The sequence below is a fragment of the Oryza brachyantha genome, chromosome 10 (assembly GCF_000231095.2).
Source record: "Oryza brachyantha chromosome 10, ObraRS2, whole genome shotgun sequence".
Taxonomy (NCBI): Eukaryota; Viridiplantae; Streptophyta; class Magnoliopsida; order Poales; family Poaceae; genus Oryza; species Oryza brachyantha.
Genome location: NC_023172.2, coordinates 4004078 through 4030270, shown reverse-complemented (window position 1 = coordinate 4030270; position 26193 = coordinate 4004078). Strand labels below are relative to the sequence as shown.

The 26193-nt window shown below is 45.9% G+C and overlaps 1 protein-coding gene and 1 pseudogene across 1 annotated transcript; one reads left to right on the top strand and one right to left on the bottom strand.

Moving 5' to 3' along the window:
• Positions 1–958: 958 nt before the first annotated feature.
• LOC102721229 (acyl transferase 1-like) lies at positions 959–5519 on the bottom strand. The gene is made up of 2 exons (XM_040528287.1): positions 5058–5519; positions 959–2125 (listed from the first exon to the last, which is right to left on the bottom strand). The coding sequence occupies exons 1-2, from the start codon at positions 5517–5519 to the stop codon at positions 1130–1132; spliced, it is 1458 nt and encodes a 485-aa protein (XP_040384221.1). The 3' UTR covers positions 959–1129.
• Positions 5520–7155: 1636 nt separating this feature from the next.
• Positions 7156–26193, top strand: part of LOC121055545 — a 32600-nt pseudogene continuing 13562 nt past the window's right edge.

Below are 26193 nucleotides of genomic sequence, written 5' to 3'. Positions count from 1 at the left end.
TTCATAATGCTGGTGTCTAAAGATTCGATGTGATTTTTTTGATAAAAATTTTTGGAGCTAAACATGTCCTAACTTAAAATTGCTTAACCGAGAGTCTCGAATCATGATGACTCTACTAAAATTTCAGAACCAAATTTCTAAAATTACGCGAGTCCGTCGGTGGGTCCTGATAGACAGTGACCTCCGGCAAGAAATATTTTAAAGAATTGGCCGGCGATAGAAAACCCTCTCTGCCCCCTATCCATTCCAGGATTTCATTTACCGTGGAGACACCCTAAACCGTTATGCGATAATCATTTCCCATCTCTCTATCTGTGACGATCCTATCATTAGTGAAGGGTAATAGACCAGTCGTAGCCTCGTAGGTGTGCACATGTTGTACTCAAACCATATCGGTTGTACGACCTGGCTTTGATGACATACCGTCAGTATTACGAGGGATTAATTGCTAATCCCTACCTGCCACAAATATATGGTATATGGCAAAAAGGATGGTTGCGTAGTAGTGACATTTGGCAGCGATTTTTGTTTTAGTATATTTTAAAACAGGGATGCTAATAGCCAAGGAAAGTAGTCAACCAAATGGCATCCTGGTGTGCATCGGTTTATCCGACCTTTGTTAGGTTGAAGAAGCATTCGAGTTTATTCTAGGACACGAACCTTTTTAAATATTACATGCTAACTAAAGCCTGATAGGTTTACATTGCATTCTATCTACATATAATATATGGAAGCATATATATATCTCTATTCTAACAACAAAACATTTGTAATACTCTTACATTTACAAAAGGGGCATTAGATTTTTTTTTCAATGTTTCCATCAAAACATGGAGAAACAAAATTACAAAGAGTTTACATTACATATTATAATAAAGTACGCGGGATACGTATAAGTTACTGTATATTTTACAATTAACAAATCGTTTGAAACAAAAAATAGCGTATGCAACCGAACATAATTGAATATATATTGTACTGTCTAAACAGATTTTTTTCCTACTAAATTTACCACTAAATTAAAAATGCACAACCAATCTATCAGAAATGATGAGGCGATGCTGATAAAAATTAATGCTCTTTGATGCCATATGGACCATTAGTGAACCTTGCTTGAAATGCTTGGCAACTACAGTGAACTCATAATGGTTAAGCTCTTGTCATCGTCTTTGTTCAACCAAACGGCCATCTCTTTCTTGAACCTCGCCATGGCCACCCTCGGCAGCAGCATTGACACCACGGTGGACAGCTCACCGGCCGCGTTCCTGCACCTCATGTGGTCGCTTCCAAGCTTCGACGTGAGATCACCGGCGAGAGGTATGCCGCCGCCGGCCAGAAAAGCCCACCCGAACTTGAGCATGTCCACCGCTATCCACTTGCTGTCGGATACCTCGTACACCCTCTCCATGGTCGGTGGCGGCCACTCCCGCAGCCGTGCCACCGTCTCCACCATGGCGCTCATCCGCTCCCTCGTCATCCCGCGCTTGGTCCTCCGCACGAGCTCCACCGTGTCGGCGAGAGGCCGCACGAGGAGGTCGCCGGCGGGGGCCTCGGCGAGGGCGGAGACGTGCGCGTTTCCGTAGTAACCGAGCGGGAGCGGCGTGTGGGCGTTCCACCTCCCGCGCGCGTTCATGGTGATTATGAGCCGAACCAGCTGGTTGGGGCCGTACCCGAGCGCCGCCGTGCGGCAGCGCCACGTGACGGCGGTGAGCAGCTCGAACGTCGTCGTCAACTCAGCCAGGTGCGCCGGAAGCTGGCCACGCAGGGTGGACACCTCCCGTGGTCCGAACAGAAAGTACTCGACAACCATTCGGTCCGGCGGGGTTGAAAGCATCGGGTTCGCCGCCGGGGGAGGGCGGGCAACGGCGCCGCCACCGTGCGGCGCCGGCTCGTGCGCCGGGCTCATCGCCACCACCAACGACGACGACGGCGTGCGCGTCGCCGGGACAGGTAGGCAGCGCGCTGTGAGTAGGTCCCTCCTCCATACGGGCAGAATGCTCGGGGCAGGTGCTCCACGTGCGAGGTCAGCGATGGCCATGATCAGCTGCGCCATGCCGAAGCCGTCAGCGATGTTGTGACAGAAGTGGAGGCCGAGAACGAATCCTCCGCATTTAAGTCGCGTCACCTATCAAACCGCCCCCATGTAAATTAGTACTTTCTCCGTATTTTTTATATAATTTTATTGATATATAGGTCCATAATTGATTACTGGTTTTAATTAAAAATTTTATAATTATTATTTATTTATAATATGATTTATTAATATTCAAAATTTAAGTATGTCTTATAATTTTTTTATTTGTATATAAGTTTTGAAAAAGATGAACGATCAAATATAGGTTTAAAAGTCAATGATGTCATATAAAAAATACGTAAAAAATTCGTAGAGAGTAGTAATTAATAATTAAACGTCGTAACTAACTACGTACCCGCTGGCCAGGCGGTGCCAAATTGCCAACTCCAAATAAAAATACAAGCGCATTTAAATGTCTTGTTTTTTCATTTACATTTTGGGATTGAATCGCTTAATTTGAATCACCTGAAGAGTTCTACAGAAATTTTAATGAAATTAAGTACATGCTTAATGCTTTCGCCTCATTTTGATTTGCCAACCTTATCCACTGGCCCGTCCCAAATTGCAACATATATATCATAGGCATATTTGCATGGAGTGAGATATATATATCACAACTTGTAAAGATTGAAAGTGAACTCACATGTATATATGGGCTGATATATTGATTAGAGCTATATATTCAAAATATATTGATCTATCTAATCGATTTTTGTAACTTTTTCATAAATTTTTGATGATATGAAACAAAACGTGAGGATATACTTCCTCTAGAGGATTAAAACACTTTCCCTTCATAACTTGCATTTTATTGCGGTCACTAGTCCCTAGTAAACCTGGACACCAAACCAAATTAATCCGGTTGTCGAATGCACGAATCTCAGTGTAGGTCTACGGCCCGGCCAAATTTAAAATTTGGTTGGGCAATAATAATTTAGGTAGTGAACATTCACTGTTTAGTATATTTTCTTGTATTTTCATACGCAAGACACACACTACAGAGACCTAACGTAACCGTGAATGCGACCCCTAATAGGCCAAACATCATACTCAAGTAGGCGAAAACCATGGGTACATCCTTGATCTCACTACATTTAGCTTGCACCAATTACTTCGGTACTGCATCATAGATCTTATCTTTTTACTTATGTCAATGATTGTAGATCAAATTTTAATTTTTTTACCTTAAATTTAAAGTGTTTTTTCATCATAGTTTATTTTTCACTCTTTGCCTTTTATATCACTAATTAAAAGATTGTTTTATGGATTCTAAAAGGATTGAATGGACAGAATTGCTAAACTGTCGCAACAAAACTTGAGGATAAAACATCTGAGTTCATGGTCGTCAGATCCACGTTGCGATTGGTACAGGCGGTGGGAAATAGGAAAATAATGTGCATCGATGTAATGTGTATGTTCACGTTAACGATTTGACAACTGGTATTTTATTTCAGAGAAATTCTGCTTCGGGACATCTGGCTTGACAAAATTAGTCGGCGGACACGGTAAAAATAAAGTTTTCATGCAACACATTACCAAAAACTGAAAATTAATTGTTCAGCATTGCCTGTTGATGTGGAGAGAGTAGGGAAAATTTGATGTGAATGGACGAAAATACTCTAGCCTGATGTAGCTAAGTGAGTTGTGGAACTAAATCAAGCAAGGGCATTTTGGTCCATTCACATCGGAATTTTACTTTCTATCTCCCTATGGAACGGATACATTAAAAATTAAAAAAGACAGGCAGTGTCCTATAGCTAATTTCCACCTTTTGGTAATCTCTTCCACCAAAACTTGATTTTGGTGGTGTCCTCAGCTAATTTTACAAAGTTAGATGTCGTGTAGCAAATTTTTTCTTTATTTTAAGTGTAGTTACATCCTGCTTATATTATAAGTTATAGTTTGGTCCCGTTAAAATAAACCGAGACGGATTTTCAAGGCAATCCCTCAAAATGGGAATTTTTGAGAATTAATATTATTTTAATAGAAAATCGTAAAAGTAGAGGTTATCCAGAGAAAATTGCAAATTTAAGGGTATATCAAATGGTGGAGTTGGACTAGGGCCTATCAAACGAGGTAGTTCCACAGGCCTACCTGTTTCACTGCTGAGCCAGCCGGCCCCGTCGAACTGAGGCCTGTCAAACTGCCAAAGTTAGACAGGACCCCATGTCTAATTGCGGTAGTTAGACAGCCCCCTGCCGAACAAGGGTAGTTCGACAGGCCCTGTCGAACTGCAACACTGGCGATCTAGTCCGATATCCTCTCCAGTCGACTGCTGGCCGTTCGATTGGGTCTAATTTGCAATTTTTCACCAATAACCTCTAATTTTGTGATTTATCATTAAAACAATATTAATTCTCAAAAAAATTCCAAAAGAAACGGTCTTTAGTGGTACGTAGGCCTGCTAATGGGTTGGATGGAAATGGGTTGGTTTTAATTTGGATTGTGTTTGGTTGGGTGCAAATGGATTGCAACTTCAAATGGTCTGGATTAGTTTATAGAGACAAATGGATTGGTATGGACTGAATTTGGTTAGGTTATTTTAGATTCTAAATGGATTTAACCCGTGGAGGGTAAATGGATCCTTTAATTGGATAGCTAATGGATAACATAATAGACATACGTGGGGCCTACATGTAGAAATCGACCAAAATTTGCACAAAGTTGCTTTTATACATAACAGATCATCCCACTAAATTTCAGTGAAATTTAATAAACTTTTATAGTGTGAACACGGGTTTTAAAATTTTAGTCCGAGTTTATACATATCAAATGGTGCATCTATTTTGTTTTAGTGTGTTGAATCCATTTTAACTAAATGGGTCGGTGCTGGTTGGGCTAAAATCAAAGTTAGATTGATTTGAATTAGATCATAATAAAAAATAATTGCTACGGGTTGGTTTGCTAGACTAATTAGCAAAGAAATAGATCGTAGTGCATTTGAATTGGATTACAATCCGCTGGCAGGCTTAGTGGGACGTACCTGCATGAGGAGCAATGGCTTGCCAACGACAGCTTTGGTGTCGCCCGCGTCGCAGAGGAGCTCCTCGACGCACGGGTACGGCGGCAGCAACGGCTGGCCGAACTCCTCCAGCCGCACGTCGGCGTCGGCCTCGACGAACACCACCCCTTCCGCGGTGCAGTCCACCACCATCCTCCCCGCTCCCCCGCCGCCGCCGGCCGCCTCTTCGATCTCTTCCCTCAGCCGGCCGGCGACGGGGTAGTAGTACACCAGCGCCTCCGCGAGCGCCGCTCTGATGGCCTTGGCCGGGTCGGCCGGCCTCCTGACGTCGCCGCTGCGGCAGCGGAAGAAGCCGACCACCGTCTCGTAGTACCGCAGCGTGAGCTCGTCGTCGAGGTCGGAGAGCGCCTTCGTCTCGCGCGGCGTCGGCCGCGCCGGCCGGAGCAGCGCGGGCTCGCTCCGGCGCGCAGTGAAGGTCACCATGGGCGTCGTTGGGTAGCCCTTTTGACCGAGGCTAATGTGTTGTGTGCGTCGATCTGCTGGTATGTACGTAGTATGTGTGAGCTTGTTGGCCGGGTTTATAATCCGTCCGTTTTTTTAGTCATTTATGTTTTGATTTACATTTGACTCTTCGTTTTATTTAAATTTTTTTTTAAATATACAAAATTATAAATCACATTTAAAATAGTAATAAATTAAATCATAATAAAATAGTCAATAATTATATAAATTTTTTGAATAAGACAAATGATCAAACTTAAATAAAAAAGTCAATGACGTCAAAAATAAATTAGACGGACTATACGGTAAGCAAAAGACATCTTGAATTAGGTTTATTCGGAAGCGTGTTAACTTGAGGATGTGCTTTAAAACGGTCCCATGGTATTATTTTAGATTGAAATTGTGTAATCTAGGCTTGAGATACGACAACACATCCAAGGGCTTCCACAGTGTTCTCTAGAAGTAGTCATTATACACTGTGTAGTTTGGCACAATTAATAACACCTGTGATAAGTCCCATGTATACAGATTATATAATCTATATACATTGGCCATGTTCTAATAAGTGGTCAGATCTTTCCAATTAACGTTAGAGCTCGTAGAAAGTAGATAGGGATAGATAGGTAATATTGTCACTATTAAAATCACCGCTAACCAATTGAAATTGGATGATGCAACTCACGAGGAATTTGATTAAAGGTTTAGAATTAGAGCATATACCCTCGTAAATTCTCGTCAACTGAACGAACCCATAATTAAGAGACAAGTGTGCAATAGTCTGGGCAGAAGGCTATAAAGATATTCCCATATAGTGGTATATATTACTTCCTCCGTTTTATAATGTAATATATTTGACTTTTTCGTTTGTATTATTTGATCATTTCTCTTATTCAAAAAATTATGCAAATATCATTTATTTTGCGTGTGACTTATTTCATTATAAAAAAACTTTAAGCATGTCTTATCATTTTTTATACTTGTACTAAATTTTTGAATAAGACGAATGGTCAAACATTGCAACTAAAAAGTCAAACATGTTACGTTATGAAACAGAGGTAGTATTTGTTAATTGAGCTTTTTTCTCATCCTTCAGGAGGTACCATAAGTTACCACTGTTTTCCATATAAAATTTACTACCTTCTGGTACTCAAGGTACCAACCAAGATTTACCAAATTTTTACCTTCTCAAGGTAAAATTGCTCTTGTTAATTAGGTGGTTGCCTCCATTCCTGTGGAAGTGGCTGAGGCTTTCAACTATTCCATCCAATCAAGTCTCGCGCTGATCCACATGCATAGACTGAAATTCAAGTCAATGGCTTCCAACTTCAATCACTCGGCATTAACCAATTAAATTTGTGGAACTTGGTTCTCAAAAAAAAAAAGTTAATTTGTGGAACTTGGATTATGCAATCTACATCTTAATTCGAACTTACACACACGGGCTAGAAAATGCAGGCAAAGCTACTGAAATGTAGCAAGCAACTCACAGATTTTAATTAATTTTCGCATTATCTTTCGACCTTCCTTGCTATCACCTAACCATGGACTCGTTCCACAGAAACATATTATAAAATGGTTCGCAGCATCGTCGATTTCACGACACACACACACTCCAGTCATGGCGACTTCCCAGATCGGTCTCGCCGTCTTCGCCGTGTCCATTTCCATGGCGGCGGCGGCGACCTCCGCCCAGAACGGCGGATCTGCACAACCGCGCCCGCGCCGCCCACCGCGTCGGCCCGCTGAGCTGGGACCCCACGGTGGCCAGGTTCGCCCAGAGCTACGCGACGAAGAATACTGGCAGAAATCGAAGATTGTCTGTACTAAACTAAAATATCTAGTCACTGGTACAACCACGGACCATTGAGCATGATAAAGGATTAAAAAATTTCTGCCTCCAATTTTTGAGAGATGATGGAATTCCCTAGGCAGCAACAATTCTGAAGTACCAGATAGCCACCAGACCTTCTCCCTTGGCACCAGCAACTGAATAACTAAGAAAACAATCAGTGTTCATACTAATTGCTCACTAAAAATGCCCACCTAGGCCGCGTTCGTTTAGAGGTGTGTTAAGTTAACTTATCTTGCACGGAAAACATAATAAATTAGTACATAATTAATTATTAATTATTAAAAATATATAAAATAAATTAATATGATTTTTTAAAATAACTTTTCTATGGAAAATTTTTGTAAAAAGTGCACGGCTTAGCCATTCGAGAAGCATACGCACGAAAAACGAGAGGGTAAGGTACTGTAGGAAACGAACGCGGCCTAAGTCCCTTACATTGCCACATTATGAAATAAAGTATTATGCTCAAGTCTAATGGCGATCAAAGTGCAGAATGAGACAATATTGAACTGGTATTTGTAGGATTGAAATATAGTTAAATAGAGGAGGTGAATAGTTGGTAGAACCAAAACCCAAAGATATTTTAGCGAAAATAAAAGATTACCTGTGATTAAGGCGCTCCTGATATTATCTCTAGTTACGCCGCTTCGATGCCGCCAATCTAGTTACGCCGCTCCTGAGATTAACTTGATAGCGTCGCTATTGTGCTGCCGATCAGATCGTCGAAATCCAGAAAATCACCAGAAGATAAAAGCAGAAGACGTAGATTGAATGCTCTCTTAACTTTATTGTTCAATTGATATTTACAAAATACACTAACAACACTCATTTCAAAATCGTCGATGTAGAATGAACAACTAAATCTCATAAAAACACACCCAACATACTTATCGGTACCTATTTATATTAAAAAATTTACTCCTAATTCAACTCCATCAGGGACCCACGCAGCCGCAGTACGGACTCGAAATCCACGTATTCGAAGCATCCACGCGACGACGTCCAGACGTGTCGGAGTTGGGCTCAACCGGCGTGCCAACCACGCACATGCGTGACACACATACGCATGCAAAGTCCATACTTACAGCCATCGGCCAGCCATACATATGTCTCTTCTTGCTACAGTAACCAACGACACTGTAGCACCAACTACGTCTACAGTACGTGCCACCGTAGCATCACAAATATCTTTTCTTTTCTTATCCGATTTTTATCGGATTTACTCCACGATTTTCCTGACGCTCACGCATACAACATGTGAAGCCCGTTATAATTCTATCCCACAAAGTGTTTCTCCACCATGTGCCACCCTTGATCGTACGGACCTCAGCTCCTCCCTGAGCCTAGTCATGATTCCACCGTCGTTGACCGATATGGACCTTCGAGAATCACAACTCTAGTCTAACCATGACAGATGACATTCCGACCATTCAGACCTCGGTTCCTCTCTGAACTTAGTCATGGTCCACATACCGACCATCTAGACCTCAGTTTCTCTCTGAACCTAATCATGGTTCTCGCCATTGACCACAGCTGACCTCAAGTCACTTGCACACATAGAGACAAACCAAGCGCTTTCGGGCACAGATATTGCAACCTGACCTACATTAGTCACACACGCTCACACCAACACCATAATCATTTCCAAACCAAATTATATCAATTTACAAGCCAATTGTTCATCACAAAATATTGATAAGGACTAGGATCTTACGATCTTCCCCTTGATGAACACATTGGCAACAACTCCAAAATGCAACTCCAATGTGCAAATTTGTTTTTGAAAAATAAAAACAAATAAATATGTCAAAAACACAAAATCGACTATTTTAAAAATCGAAGAAAATGTTTGTTTCTCCCTTTTCAATATGCATTTTGTATATTTCTCCCCTTTGACAATGATTCATCAAGAATTTTAAAAGGAAAAATATTAAACATGATAGTGTATATGCCATGCAACATTAAAAAAAACTTGTTAAAAATTAACTTGATTTTTTTCTGAGAGCACAATATACCAAAAGTAATTCAAGAGCATGCGTTGCAATAACAAGGTACATAAAATGACTAGCTAGCTAACAAACATGCATTCAAGTTTAAACATGAACCATATCTATTATAATTATGATCAAACCAACACTAAAGTTTCATGATTTCAATGATTTATAATACAACATGTCTCCTAGACTAATAAAGAAGAATGACAATCACATATAGACAAGAAGATTAAAACATTCTTTCTCAAAATAACGTGCTTATTCTCAAGATAAACATATTTCGGGTACGTCCTTGTCGTAAAAACTGTTTCCAAGGATTCGTCATGTGAGGACGTCCCAAAGCTTTGGTGGTGCAACGCTCCGAGACATGCCAGCGCGAAATATCTGGATGGATAGGGTCTCAAATTAAACCCAAATAATTATGGTAACCATCCAACCTCATCGCAGACCCCGACATGTCTTGAAGAGGGCACTACAAAGGCTCTAAGCCATCGGATATGAAATAGAAGACATAACCATTGGAATAGTTACGCCAGTGATCTACGTCATACGCCTGTCAACCACTCGATGGTGGCAACCAAAAGCGTACCCCAGAGATTCGATCTCAACAAAGACATATTCCCCGGTTATCTCAACCATTTCAAACCCATCCTCATGTGGGACTAGTCGCGCAGGAATATAACATAGTCTCACATAAATCATCTCAAGCATGATATCCGAATCATAAGTGGTTCTAAGCATAAAGCATAAATAGTCTTAATAAGTTCTAAGTAGTACTTGGCGACTACCCATACATATTGGTTCATGCGGTAAGCGTGCTACCCAAAAGTCCATAGACAAACCGGCTAGGGTAAATCCCTAGTTAGAACCATCCTGGAAATCATAAGCTGCATCAAACTCCTCACGCAAACAGTCATTACCTGCAGCAGGGTCTAAGCCAAAAACAAGTAAAAGAAAGCAAGAAATCAGTACATTAATCAAATTAATGTACTGGTAAGTCGGTGACAACCCTAGCATGTTACATGTTGGCCATATTCAAGGATAAGCTGTGTATAGGTAAATTTTTGCATAAATGCCAATTTTAGTTCACAACATGTTTCGCAATGAAAATTTTATAACAATAGTATAGAGTAAGTAAAGCTTGTAATGTAAATGAATAAATAACACACATCTACCCCTCAAGGGAGATCATCACCACTTACCATCATATCATCACCATTCACCGAACTTTACCCAAGTTCACCAACAAAACATTGCAATCATTTTTTAAGTTCACAAGAGTTTATCAAAATCACAAACTATACTCATGACACTTCACCATGCCGCTCATGACCATGGGCACGACTAATCGATTAGTTTTAGACGCTGTAGAGTTTGTACAACTTTTAAGCTCACATGATATGGATTGCTCTAGTTTATCCGATACCCATCGGTATCACCACACTCTACACACTGAGTGTGATCTAGAGGTCATAACGAAACCGTTACATTGTTTATTGTCTAGCCTTGCACCAGCACGATGTGTGTTTTACCCACGCTACTAGCAAAGTAGCGCCACTAGGTAGCGGGCCCACGCTTTGACCTAGCGCCGTAAGAAACCCTACCCGGAATCCCTCACGAGGCACGGCACGTTGTATTGGACAGACTGCCCGCTCAAATCATCACATACCACATGTCATTAATCAATTTCAACAAATCACAAACCATAGAAAGTTCCGATAAGTTACCAAAACACGTTAGCCCATACTCTTCAGCCTACCAAAATGCAAGGTTAAACTCTAAACAACTTAATAGGTTAAGGCCTGTCCATACATAACACATGTGGTTTGTATTGTTTTCATTAGTTGGTGACACAGAGTGAGGTCCTTAATTGACCTGGGCGAACGCTCCCCCTATCGGTGCACAACTACCACCATATGTACACCACTCGCCGCCCAAGTCTAAAAACAAGTTATCTCCATTTTCAGTTTACAATACTCACACATTTAAAATTCTGTCCAGCAGCATCAAAATAACATTTTTCACATATAACTTTTATCAAAATGAGTAATTTGTAAGGCAGTAACCGAATATAAGCATATAGCGGCAATATAAGCATAGCATAATCCCAAATAACACAATAATTGTATCCAAGAGCACCCTTTGGTTACAACCAACAAGGATTCAATATTTCAAGGTGGATTATGCAGCAATTAGGTCATATCAACCATTCCTACATTTATATAATTTCTTTTACCAAAATTAATACTAGCTAACGTATGTATGTTTGTAATAGAATCATTTAGCCCAATAAAACATAGGATCAAAGTGGTCTTCAACAAACTCACCCTCTTCTTCTTCGACGTATTTTTTCTCTAGTCAAAGTACACGTATACGATAAATACAAAAATGCATGAAAATGCATGAGACTTATGCAATGAGTGTGTGCTGGTCTCAGGTGGTCTCTAGTGAAGGAATTTTTATTTTATCACTTTGTTTTACAGAGATATGCATTTAATAATGAAAAAGGTTTAAAAAGGGCTAAATTTTATTAAGCAACATTTTTGTACATAAGTGAAGAAAATTACTTTTACAAAGTTACAGAGCATGATTTTAGAAAACTAAAAGAAGGGGTTTCACAATTTTTAGAGCTATTTTCAATTTGTTATGGATTTAACAAGCTCTAGGAGACATTTAGGGCAAAACAAAAATAAAGGAAAAGTTTGTACAAAAAACCAAGTTTTCTATTTTTCTAAAATAGTTCACGGTTTCACGGATCTAACAAAACTGGTTTCACAATTTTCCGAGTTAAAATGAATTTTCTACAAATTTTTGAATTTCGGCTCATTCTCAGCTAAAAAAATAGAAATCAATTTTCAAAATTTAATTCCAGCCGGGCCCACATGTCAGTGAATGGCGTTTTCTGAAGTAAGGGGCGTTTTGCAAAAAGGCCCTCGGAAGATAGGGAAATCATCCCGCACACCCTTCCAACAGTAATATGTGTCTATGCAGTTTTCGGATAGGCCCCTACCTTTAGTCGAATTCTCCGAAAGATGTTCCTGGTCGGGCTCACAGGAGGGGTAGCCATGCCTGGCTCGATCTATGGGTCGCCGCTGGCGAACCGAAGCTCGGATGGGGTCGTGATCAACAGAGAAAATGTAGAGGAGGTCAAGGCGAATCTAATGGTGGTCGTGGCGACGGCGACGATGGCATGTGCAGCACCGACGACGACGGCGAGCGGCGGCCTTCGATTGGGCGACGGTGCATGTTGCTATTCTTGATTGATTCGACTAGAATGAGGCATGAAATGAGTACCTAGAGGTTCCAGGGAGCTTACAACACGGCCGACCGATGAGGAAAAGCGTCGATGATGGTGAGGGCAGCGGCGACGGTGTTGTGCTTGACGTGAAGGACGTTGGAGAAGCGGCGTTGCTCGGTGGTGTTTCGTCTGAGCACAAGTGTAAAATGGGTTCAGTGAGGGATGCTAAGAAGGATGACGCGGACGGTTTCTTGCGAGACTCACCAGAGAGAGATTAATGGCGACGTGGGCTCGCTGGCACCGACATGGGCGCTTGCGTTTCGGCCTAAAATCGTAAAAGAAAACCGTAAATAACAATTGGCTTAATTAACTCAGGAAGAATCCTTCTAAAAGGAATTAATTTAACTAAATCCGGGTTCCAAATCAACTAACTGGATTTAAATTCAAATTGCAGAAGAATAAAATTTAGCTAAACAAATTAATTTAAAACTCGGCAAAAATGAGGTTTTCCTTTTTTTCCTCCTTTTTCCTTTCTTTTTCCCTTCCTTCTCAAATTGGGCCGAAGTCCAATTTTCCTCCCTCTTCTTTTTTTCTTTTTTGTTTTTCCTCTCCTCCTTCCCGGGCCGGCCCAGCCGAGCCGGCCCACCACCACTTTCCCCGTTCGGCCGGCCCAGCCGAGCCGGCCCAACCCCCCGCCGGCCTCCCGCTCCTCCCGCGCGCGCGCTCCGCCTGGGCCGCTGCCCCGGCACAGCTCGCCGCTCTCGCGCCCGCGCCGCCGCGAAGTCCGCCTCGCCTCCCTCCTTCCTTGCGCCACTGACAGGTGGGGCCCACCTGTCAGCGACCAGGCTTCGCCAGCGCCCGCGCCCCGCCCGCGCAGCGCCGCGCCGACCGAGTCCGCCTCCGCCCCGACACCTCCGGACGCCGCGCCGCTCCGCAACCGCCGCCGCCGAGTTCGCCGCGTCGTCGACTCGGTCTCCACCGGCCGCTCCGTCCTAGCCGGCGCCACCCGCTATAAAATCCGCGTGCCTCCACCCCGCCGCCACTTTCCCCCTCTCCGCCCGAAGCTCCCCTCCGTCGCCGTCAGCCGCCGATCTCCTCGTCGGCTGTCGGACGTCGCCGCCCGCCCGCGTCACCACCGCCGCTGCTACCTCGCTGACCTCCCGCCGGCCTCCGTCGCGGCCGGTGTGCACCCGAGCGTCGTCGCCGCCCTTCGTCCTTCCCGCCGCTGTGCCCATCGTCTTGTCGCCGTCGGCCGATCTCGTCACCGCGCGTCGCCAGCCGCCGCGCGTCTGCGTCATCACCTCCGCCCCGCCCTCGCCGACACGCCGCCTTCTCTGTCGCCGTCGGTGAGCGTTTCCCCTCTCCCTCTCCCGTTCCCTCCATCATCGCCGCTGAGCTCTCTCCCGCGCCGTCGTCGTCGGACTCCGCCGGTCGCCGGCAGCCCCTGCCAGACCGTTGCCCCGCTCCGCCGTCGTCACGCTACCCTCGCGCCACCCGCGCCTTCCCGCTTGGCCGCTTCCCGCGCCCGCCACCGTCAAAGCACCGCCGCGCTCGTCGCGTCACTGCCGTCGCTCTCCCCGAGCTGCCACCGCCCTGTTGCCTAGCCGTCGCCGGCCGTCGCTGCCCCCGCGCCGCCGTCGAGGCCGCCTCTCCTCTCCTCTGTCGCTGCCACTTGGCCGCTCCGCTCGACTCCGCCGCCGCTCAGCCGCCCTCTCCCTCCTCCGCTCCGCTCCGCCGCCACCTGATCCCGCTCGCCGTTGCTGGGTGTTGTGCGCTGTCGGCGCTCGTCGTCGCATCTCCGCCCTTCGTCACCATCGTCGCACGGTCGCCAAGCCCCGTTGCCGGCGTCCGTCACCGTCTTTCCCTCCCGCCACTCATCGCCGCTCCGAGCCGCGCCACCCCGTCGCAGTCTCCACCTCCTCCGCGCCGACTCGTCGTCGCCGTTCTCGTCACCACCTTCGCCATCGCCACCTTCTCAGTCGCCGCCACCCCTCCGCTCACCGTGACCCCTGCCTCGCCGTGCGCCACCGCCCGTCGCCTCGCGCCAGTGCTCGCCGACGCCGTCGTCGCCCTCCAGTCGCCGGTCGATGTCGCCGACGTCGACGCCCTCGCGCCGCTGGTCATCGCCATCGCCACCTCCCCCTTCTCCTCGGCCCTCGCCGTCTCCGCCGCGCCGTCGCGCCGCTCGCCGCCAGCCGGCCGCGCTCTCCTCCCCTCTCTGTTTCCCTCTGACTGGCCAGCTGGTCCCACCCGCCAGCCCCTCCCTCTCGGTCGGGCCCGCGTGTCAGCCGCCCACTTCCCCTCTCTCCCACTGACAGGTGGTCCCCACCTGTCAGCCGTCAGCCTCCTCTCTCCTCGCTGACGTCAGCAGCCCCATTAATTGCGCAATAATTGATTTAGGACTTTTCTGTTTAGTTAAAAAACCCAGAAAACTTCTAAAATTCATAAGTAATTCATCTAGTCTCCGTTTAGGTCCATTCAAGTTTCATTAAATCCAGAAAAATGCCAAGAATCCATTAAAAATAGTTTTTCTCTGTTTCAGTAGTTTTATAGCCTGTTTTGCTTGTTTTGCCTTGTTTGTCGTAGGTTTTGACCACGTCGCAGCGCCGTTTGTTCTCGAAGTCGTCGCCGAAGTTCCTCGTGGGTCTAAGCAAGGCAAGTGGCACCCTTCTTTGATCATATTGAACCTATGTTTATAAAATTCCTCGCTTTACATTCAAACATGCATTGTATTCAAATGTATTTACTTTATTTATCTATTGGGCATTTACCAATATATCCATTGATTCTCATTTATTATTGTCATCCCAGGGTTAATTTGACTAGAAATAGGCTTAGGCAAAGCTTTGCCATGCTTAGTTCAACTAGCTCACCAAATATTGTTTAATTATTTCTTGGACTTTGATAGACCTTTAATGGTTTTGATCATGGTTAATCTCCCGTTGTGGATTAAATGCAACTAAAATATTGCTTATGGTGGGCTGTGGGTGCATGGTTTTGAGAGTCGCACCCATGGCAATTAAGGACCGGTTCTCAGGAAACCCTGAAGGTCTTACACGTACTAACCACAAGCCAGAATGGGCAACGGTGAGACTCGTAATCTAGCTTGTCCCTATTCGACGTACCGAGGCAAGGGTAGGCGTGATGGAGTATGGACGGGCAATCGTGGTGTAACGAAAGCCTCTGCTGCTTCCGGATCTACCAAGGCACAAGAGGTCACTGCCCGACTTGGTGTAAAGGAGGGTGTGAAACCTGAAGTGTGGTGCGATTGTCTAGGGAGGGTTAGGTGAAAGGTCTTATCATGGTTTCCGTACTTAGGTATCGTGGTGATACGTTGGGGCATGGTAACATGCTTGGGAGCCATGTCTTGTGGGTAAAGTTGTACACCTCTGCAGAGTAAAACTATTCGAATAGCCGTGCCCGCGGTTATTGGGCGAACTGACAGACTCACTGAGATTAGTTGAACGCCCTTTAATAATTTTATTAATCTTGGAACTGGTTTGACCCTGCGCAATGTGGTGTAACGTTGGCAGTGGTTTGGGTCTGTCGCAACATGGTTTAACGTTGGACAGAGGGTTGACCCTGTCGCTACGTGGTGTAACATTCGACAGTGGTTTGGGCCTGTTGCAACGTGGTGTAACGTTGGACAGTGGATGTTTATTTTAAATGTTTACTTTACTTTTATTTCAGTCTATTTTATCTACTGTTTTGCTAAATTACTACAGCTTTGTGCAATTTAACCTTAGCCTATCCTTGTTACCCTATTGCATTCATTATTCTCCCTCTCTTGGGTGTTACTTGTTGAGTACGGTGGTTTGTACTCAGCCTTGCTTAATTTTCCCCCACCAGAGCAAGTGCCAGAGCCTGTGTCAGAAGAAGGTTGTTCCGAAGGTTGAAGTGAGGTTCAGTCCGCCGTCGAGAATGCCTGTGGTGTGGAGCCGTCATCGCCAGCTGAAGCTGAAGATTAGATGGTTTAGTTTGTTTTCTTTTTCCGCTGCATTTTGATAGATAATTGTTTTTATTGGTTCTTAAGACGTGGAACTGTGTATTAATTGTCATAGTGTGTACTTGGGCTGATGCCTGGACCGAGATTTAATACATGCTATTGTTCAGAAATTTGGTGTAAATTTCTGGGCGTGACATCAGGACCTGTGCAGCGTGCCGTGGAAGAGTAATGGAGGAGGAGATTTGGTCTAGGTGCAGAGATTTGGTTGGAATGGCTTCATCTACCTTCAATGGAGGGGTACACGGGTGGTGATTGGGGAGAATGGCACGAGGTGGGCGATGGGTACGGAGACACGGTGCCTAGATCCTCCTGCAGCGACTACAAACGACATTGCTTCGCGGACAAGGCTCGGCTTGGCATGGTGGGAAGCTAGGGGCTGCAGTTCTCCACTCCAAGGAAGACGTCCACCAGGTGTTTGACGAAATGCTTACAAGGACTGAGAGAGGGAGAGAAGGTGGCCGGTGCAATCATGGTTTTTCCTGGACTTTCATTGGCCATGGGGGGCGTGGAGGCTGTGAGGAGAGATTGAGAGGCTGCCATCTAGGTCTTAGGGGGTGTGGATCCCACTTGTCATTGAAAGAAATTTGAAATCTGGCTTGGAGGCCAAGTCAAGTAGAGTTGGCTGCAAAGGATTTTTGGAGGGAGAGAAGAAAGGGTTAAAGAGTGATCTACGGTGTGCCACTCCTCGTGGTGTTAGAGGAAAGTTAGTAGAATACTTTGGATGAAGCCAAACTTCAAAAAGAGGTTTTGAAATAAATTTTACCGAGAGAGCAAGTTTGAATCTACTAAGCAGTTTTTCAGGATTTTGGAGAGATTAAAATAGATCAAAGAGATAGCAAACCTTAATAAATAATTTTGAAACTTTGGGGGTTGATTTATGACATATCATGGTATTTTTCAGAATTTTTGTAGAATTTTTGGATGCATATAAATACCAAATTAATTTTTTTTGTGACTAGGCCTATTATTGCATGTGATGATGAGATGATTAAAATCCAAAAACAATTAAAATCACTCCTAACCACATGATGCATTTAAGTTAAATTTAGTTCTCGGGTTTACGGGCTTTGGTATGTTACACGACACCCATTATTTTTCTCACATTGAATACGTCCTTGTCGTCAAGACTGTTTAAGGATTCGGTATCCATTTTTTCTTTTTCTTTTTTTCTTTTTTTCACCACTTGAGACTTTAAAAGAGCATATGATGAATGCAAAAATCCTCAAGCATATATATGAACGTCAATCATCCAAATTAGTGCTAGTAGCAACATTGCATATTTATTTAATTCAAGTAAAAGAATTATATGTTATGTATCATATCACTTAAATGTAAAAGCAATAACTCATATCAAAACTAAAATACATACAAGCGAAACTAGTAGCCACAAAACCTAACAAATATTGCTAGCATGCACAAGAATATACTTAAAGCATAGAACAAAGCTCTCTTTTTAATTTTTTAATTTTTTTTGTTTTGTATATCACACAATGCAAGAATTTCACCATATATGAAAACAAAAAGAGAAAATAGAAATAAACACTACAAAAACCAAAAAAAAACCCCCCTCAATTGATGCCAAAAGAACAAATAACTCTAAATTCTCCATGAAAATAGGCAATTGAAAAACCTACAACAAAAGCAGAGGTCAAAGCCTAAGTATTTGGGTTAGACAATAAAAACTTAGAAACCCAGTACTGTGACACACGACAAGAATCATCAGAAGCAAAACCAGTAGAAAATTCAACATGTTTTTGGTTGGAAGAAACTGCCTGAAGTCAGTCTAACTGTGGGTGTACATTCGGTCTAACCGGTAGTCGGTCTGATCGTTGGTACAACGTCGGTCTGACGTCCTTCGAGAAGAAAATTCGATTTTTGCCACTTTGATTTTGCAAAAGCAATTTCTCTTTCTTTTTTCTGTTTTCAAGCAAGTCTAACACAAAAACCAACCAGGTCCATCTTTATCACAAAAGGAGCAATTATACTTTTCTTTAGAAATAGATGATTTTGAAATATTTGTTTTTGTTTCTTTTAGTGTTGTAGTAGGAGAGTGCATAAATCCAGCATACTTAAAAACTGTTTTTTCATTACTTGGTTTTGTCAAAGTTTTGAAACCAACGTCCCTATTGCAACTAGTCACTTTAGATTGATCCAAAATCATGTTAAGTAAAAATCTTTTCAAAGAATTTTTCAAATAAGAAACCTCTTTTTCAAGATTAGCATAATTTTTGCAATCAACCTTGATACTTTTGCTATTACGAGATTTGGGGCAAGAAAACACTTCATTAGTTTTCACAATTTCTTCCATGTACTCAACACGAGCTAAAGCATATTTTAGCTTCATCTTGTTTGATGTGCATGTCGAGCAATCCAAAACATCATGGTGTTATTTTAATTTTTTTAGCACAAAACACGTTAAACATTGAACTAGCATAAAAAGCAATTTGATATATTTTCAACATCTTTCTAGTTAAAAACAACTCATCACAAGTGTGTGTAAGCAATGAAAAACCAAGAGCAAGAGAAGATCTAGTTTTCAAATCATGTGAAACATTGACATCTCTAATTTTTGAAATTTCATGCATCAAAACCTCACAATTTTTACAATCATCATCATTAGAAATAAGAGATTTTAACCTAGCAATTTCAGCATTAAGGGATTCAATTACAAACTCTTGTTTCTTATACATTTTCTCACATTTTTTATTTTTTACACTTAAAATGAGAATAGCTTGTTCAAGAGAACTTACCTCATTGTCCTCTCTAAATCTGATTCATCACGCGACATGAGACAAACACCGGAGATGTGCCTTCCTTTATTTTCATCTTCTTCACTCTCTCCATCTACATCGCTTAGTGGTTCAAAGGCAGCACATACTTGATCCAACATCTTCTTGAGGTCCTCCTTATTTTTACTTCCCTTGAACGTGCTCTTGAACTTAGGCTTGTCGTCCTTGGTCTTGTCTTCACCATTGTTTTCCTTCTTGTCTCTCCCAAGCTTAGGACAACGCAATGAATGTGATCAAGTGCTCCACACTTGGAGCAACGAGTTGGACCTCCTCTTTTCCTATATCTAACATTATTCATAGCTCGAGAAATTTTGTTAGCAGCCAAAGACAAATCCTCCTCTTCGAATTGTTCGAGTTGCTCATCGGACATGCCATTAATCAAATCAAGAACGGTAGGATTCGACGAAGAAGCACCAACTTGCAATGAAGTTGAGGGAGAAACGAAAGCACTAGATTTAGAATCAACTTTACGAGAAAGAATATTCATCTCATGTGTTTTGAGTTTTGTATAAAGTTAATCTAAAGTTAAAGAGGAGATATCAGCGAATTCTTGAATAGCTGTAACTTTCATCTCCCAAATAGACATGTCAAGACCATTCAAAAAGTGGCGAGAAATCTCAGATTGTGAGTAATTAACATCATAAGCAGAATCGACACATCTAAGATTACTCAAAATTTTGTTAAACCTAGCAAGATAATCAACCAAAGCTTCTTCAGGTTTCATTTCAAATTTGATATAATACTTTTTGAAAAGATCTCGATGAAGTTCTTTTATGTTTGTAGTTCCTTGTTGAAAATTTTTCAAAGCATTCCAAATCTCATGGGCAGTTTTAAGATGCGAGACTCGATCAAAATCCGAACGAGAAATTCCATTCAACAAAATATTACGAGCTTTACAATTGTTTTCAAATTGAATTTTTTGAGCACCGGTATTAATCTGACCAGGAATTTCATAGATATTTTTGTACTTTTGTCACGCCCAGAAATTTACACCAAATTTCTGAACAATAGCATGTATTAAATCTCGGTCCAGGCATCAGCCCGAGTACACACTATGACAAATTAATACACGGTTCCACGTCTTAAAAACAAATAAAAACAAGTATCTATCGAAATGCAGCGGAAAGAGGAAGACAAAACTAGACCATCTAATCTTCAGCTTCAGCTGGCGAAGACGGCTCCACACCACAGGCACTCTCGACGGCGGACTGAACCTTACCTCAACCTTCGGAACAACCTTCTTCTGACACAGGCTCTGGCACTTGCTCTGGTGGGGGAAAAAGTAAGCAAGGCTGAGTACAAACCACCGTACTCAACAAGTAACACCCAAGAGAGGGAGAATAATGAATGCAATAGGGTAACAAGGATAGGCTAAGGTTAAATTGCACAAAAGCTGCAGTAATTTAGCAAAACAGTAAATAAAATAGACTGAAATAAAAGTGAAGTAAACATTTAAAATAATCATCCACTGTCCAACGTTACACCACGTTGCAACAGGCCCAGACCGCTGTCGAACGTTACACCACGTAGCGACAGGGTCAACCCTCTGTCCAACGTTAAACCACGTTGCGACAGACCCAAACCACTGCCAACGTTACACCACATTGCGCAGGGTCAAACCAGTTCCAAGATTAATAAAATTATTAAAGGGGTTCAACTAATCCCAGTGAGTCTGTCGGTTCGCCCAATAACCGCGGGCACGGCTATTCGAATAGTTTTACTCTGCAGAGGTGTACAACTTTACCCACAAGACATGGCTCCCAAGCATGTTACCATGCCCCAACGTATCACCACGATACCTCAGTACGGAAACCATGATAAGACCTTTCACCCAGCCCTCCCTAGACAATCGCACCACACTTCAGGTTTCACCCCCTCCTTTACACCAAGTCGGGTAGTCCCCTCTTGTGCCTTGGTAGATCCGGAAGCAGGAGAAGCTTTCGTTACACCACGATTGCCCGTCCATACTCCATCACGCCTACCCTTGCCTGGGTACGTCGAATAGGGACAAGCTAGATTACGAGTCTCACCGTTGCCCATTCTGGCTTGTGGTTAGTACGTGTAAGACCTTCAGGGTTTCCTGAGAACCGGTCCTTAATTGCCATGGGCACGACTCTCAAAACCATGCACCCACAGCCAACCATAAGCAATATTTTAGTTGTATTAAACCACATCGGGAAATGAATAATGATAACAACCATTGAAGGTGTACCAAAGTGCAACAATAATTAAATAATAATTGGTGAGCTAGTTGAACTAAGCGTGGCTAAGCATTGACTAACCCTAATTCTAGTCAAATTAACCCTGGGATGACAATAATAAATGGGAATCAACGGATATAAAGGTAAATGCCCAATAGATAAATACAATAAATAGATTTGCATAAAACAATGCATGTTTGAATGTAAAAGCGGGGGATTTTATAATCATGGGTTCAATATGATCAAAGAAGGGTGCCACTTGCCTTGCTTAGACCCACGAGGAACTTCGGCGACGACTTCGGGAACGAACGGCGCTGCGACGGGGTCAAAACCTACGACAAACAAGGCAAAACAAACAAAACAGGCTAAAAAACTACTGAAACAGAGAAAGAAACTATTTTTAATGGATTCTTGGCATTTTTCTGGATTTAATGAAACTTGACTGGACCTAAACGGAGACTAGATGAATTACTTATGAATTTTAGAAGTTTTCTGGGTTTTTTAGCTAAACAGAAAAGTCCTAAATCAATTATTGCGCAATTAATGGGGCTGCTGACGTCAGCGAGGAGAGAGGAACTGACGGCTGACAGGTGGGGACCACCTGTCAGTGGGAGAGAGGGGAAATGGGCGGCTGACACGAGGGCCCGGGGAGGAGAGAGAGGAAGGGGCTGGCGGGGAACGACTGACGGGTGGGTCCCACTCGTCAGCGAGAGAGGACAGAGAGGAGCGAGCAGAGCGCGCGGCTCGCGGCTCGCGGCGCGACGGCGCGGCGGGCGGCGACCGGCGGACGGCGGCGCGGACCGGCGGGTATGCGGCGGACGGCGGCGATTGGCGACGGCGGCCGGGAAGCGAGGACGTCGGCGGCGCGAGCAGCGGCGCCCGAGCGCGGCGCACGACGACGACGGCACGGCGGCACGGCGACGGCTGAGGAGGAAAGGGGAGGTGGCGATGGCGATGACCGGCGGCACGAGGGCGTCGACGTCGGCGACACCGACCGGCGACCGAAGGGCGACGACGGCGTCGGCGAGGAGGAGGCAGAGACCGCGGCGGGGTGGCGCGGCTCGGAGCGGCGGCGGAGCAGAGCGGAGGGAGAGGGTGGCTGAGCGGCGGCGGAGCGGAGCGGCCAAGTGGCAGCGTGAGAGGAGAGGAGAGACGGCCTCGACGGCGGCGCGGGGACAGTGACGGCCGGCGACGGCTCGACAGCAGAGCGGCGGTTGGTGGTCGGTGGAGGCGAAGGTGGTGACGAGAACGGCGACGACGAGTCGGCGCGGACGAAGACGGCAGGTGGAGGGGCGACGACGAGCGCCGGCAGCGCACGACACCCAGTGACGGCGCGAGGGATCGGGTGGCAGCGGAGCAGAGCGGAGGAGGGAGCTCAGCGACGGCGTCGCGAGGGAGAGGGGGATGAGATGCGGCGTTCAGCCGGGGAGGCGGCGACGGCGCAGCAACGACGGCGTCGGCGACGACGTCGGGCGGCGACAAGCGGGCGGCGACGGCGACGACGGCGCGACGACGACGACGGCGCGACGACGACGACCGGCGTCCGACGACAGCGCGTGGCGCGCGACCGAGCGCGGCGCACGGGGACGACGGCAGAGCGGCACGGCGACGGCGGGCGGGCGCGGGAAGCGGCCATGCGGGAAGGCGTGGGTGGCGCGAGGACAGCGTGACGACGGCGGAGCTGGGCGACGGTCTGGCAGGGGCCGCTGGCGACCGGCGGAGTCCAACGACGACGGCGCGGGGGTGAGCTCAGGGGTGATGATGAGGGAAACGGGAGAGGGAGAGGAGAAACGCTCACCGGCGGCGACAAAGAAGGCGGCGCGTCGGCGAGGGCGAGGCGGCGGTGATGACGCAGACGCGCGGCGGTTGACGACGCGCGGTGACGAGATCGGCCGACGGCGTCGAGACGACGAGCACGGCGGCGGGAGGGACGAAGGGGCGGCGACGACGCTCGGGTGCACACCGGCAGCGACGGAGGCCGGCGGGAGATCAGCGAAGACGAGGCGGCGGTGGTGACGCGGGTGGGCGGCGACGTCCGACGGCCGACAAGAAGATCGGCGGCTGACGGCGACGGAGGGGAGCTTCGGGCGGAGAGGGGAAAGTGGCGGCGGGGCGGCGGCGTGAGGATTTTATAGGTGGTGGCGCCGGCTAGGGCGGAGCGGCCGGTGGAGACCGAGTCGACGACGCGGCGAACTCGGCGGCGGCGGTTGCGGCGGTGGTTGCAGCGGCGGCGCGGCGGAGGACTCGGGGCGGCGGCGGACTCGGCTGGCGCGACGCGGAGGCGGGGGCGCTGGCGAAACCTGGTCGCTGACAGGTGGGCCCCACCTGTCAGTGGCGCGTGGGGAGGAGGGAGGCGAGACGGACTTCGCCGCGGCGCGGGCGGACGAGCGGGCGAGCTGGGCCGAGGCGGCCCAGGCGGGAGGAGCGCGCGCGCGCGGGGACGGAGCGGAAGGCCGGCTCGGCTGGGCCGGCCGGGCGGGGAGAGGTGGGCCGGCTCGGCTGGGCCGGCCCGGGAAGGAGGAGAGGAAAAAGAAAAAGGAAAAAGAAAAGGAAGGGAGGAAAATTGGACTTCGGCCCAATTTGAGAAGGAAGGGAAAAAGAAAGGAAAAAGGAGGGAAAAAGGAAAACCCCACTTTTGCCGAGTTTTAAATTAATTTGTTTGGCCAAATTTTATACTTCTGCAATTTAAATTCAAATCCTGTTAGTCGATTTGCGAGCCTCGATTTAATTGATTTAATTCCTTTTAGAGGGATTTTTCCTGAGTTAATTAAACCAATTGTTATTTACGGATTTCTTTTTACGATTTGGGCTTGGGATAAAACTCCGGGCGTGACAAATCCACCCCCCTTAACAGAATCTCGTCCCCGAGATTCGGAGGAGCTGTTAAAGAGGTGCAGACAAGCAGCCTAGAGTTGGCAGAACTTACCTGGAACAAACTCGGGTGCGGCTTGAGCTTCCTTGGCTGAGACTTGATTGACTTGGGCTTGCACGAATCCTCGTTTGTTGCGTCTTGGCTGTGGACACTCCTTGGCGAAGTGACCCGGTCTGTTGCAGTTGAAACAAACCCCTGGCTTCTGAGCTGGTGTTGCCTGGCTTGGCGGTGGCAGTGCTGATAAGGGCTGCAGTGGTCCTCCATTGCTGTCGTTGTCATGGGGGTTGTAGTTGCTTGGGTTGAAAGGTCGGTGTTGACGAACAATCGGTGTCGAAGACCCCTGCTGTTGTCCAAAGTGCAAACGTGGCTTCTGGTTCTTTCCTGTGTTGACTTGTTCCGCTTTTCTCTTGCGATCCATCTGGTTGCACTGGTCCTCCTGGCAGATTGCTTTGTCCACTAACTTCTCAAAGTCCGCAAAATCCTTTGAGATCAGTTGTTTGGTCAGGTCATCATTCAATCCTTCAAGAAACTTCTCTTGTCTTTCAGCATCGGTGCGCACATCTTCCGGGGCATAACGTGCTAGGCGGTTGAACTCATGGAGATACTCTGTAACTGTCATATCCCCTTGTTGTAGATCACAAAACTCTCGCTTCTTCTGTGCCACTATTCCATCCGGCACATGAGCTTTCCGAAAACTGTTGCAGAACCCGTCCCAAGTGATATCTGTAGTGGCAGTCCGAGTAGCCAGAAGGTTATCCCACCAAACGGAGGCGGGTCCCATCAGTTGGTGAGTCGCGAAAGCGACCTTCTCTTGATCACTGCACTCCAAAAGATTCAGCTTCTTTTCGATTGCATGTAGCCAGTCATTTGCTTCCATCGGGTTGGTTGTGCTCGCAAACGTCGGTGGTCGAACTCGAAGAAACTCTGATAACCTTGACTGTGCTGGTGGTGGTCCTTGGTGTTGATTCTGCTGCTGATTCATCCAAAGCTGCATCACCTGTTGGTGTTGTTGTTGCATCTGTTGCATCATCATGGTCATCATCTGAGCCTGGTTGGCTAGAACTTGGGCAATCGTCGGGTCCTCTTGTTGCGGCGGTGGCGGTCCATTGCGCGAACCTTCATGGTTTTCTTGACTTCCAGTTGCTCCATTGTTGTTGCGGTTACTGTTCCTTGTGTTCACCATCTTCAGAGCAGAAGGAGAGAACAAAGGCAGAGGAGAAAATCAAAGGGGCTTTTCTTGAATTACTCGAGTGAAATTTTCTGATCTGGATTAAAACACTTAAAAGAGCACTCAACTCCTGGTGGTACAACCATAACGCCACTACTTGCTATGGTGAACCGCTAACCCCAAAACAAACCTACACACACAAAAACTACCAAGCAACGACTAAAAGACGATGCTAGGGTAACGTCTACGGCTCGAAACGGCTGCGACGACTGAAGAAGCAAAGCTTGACTCTTGAACGACTTGTCTTCAACTTGAGAGCGACGCTTGGAGTAGCGCAGACCTGACTCTTCACTTCGGGAAGAACTTGAATCTTCGGTCTTGACACTTGATCGGCTGAAGTTGCTGATGACTGCTGCGACGAAGGCACGGGCTCGTCGGTGGGATGACACACATCTATAGAGATCAAGGTTTGAGAAGCAAGAATGCTCGCTAAATTTTCAAAACCAAAAGACTCGACTCTTTTTTTTTTTTTTGCA

Bases quoted from the DNA above. Each gene is read 5' to 3' on its own strand.
- LOC102721229 (XM_040528287.1), bottom strand. From the start codon at position 5,519: ATGGTGACCTTCACTGCGCGCCGGAGCGAGCCCGCGCTGCTCCGGCCG. The intron at 2,126-5,057 runs GTACGTCCCACT...GCGGTTTGATAG, and splicing joins AGCCATTGCTCCTCATGCAG to GTGACGCGACTTAAATGCGG.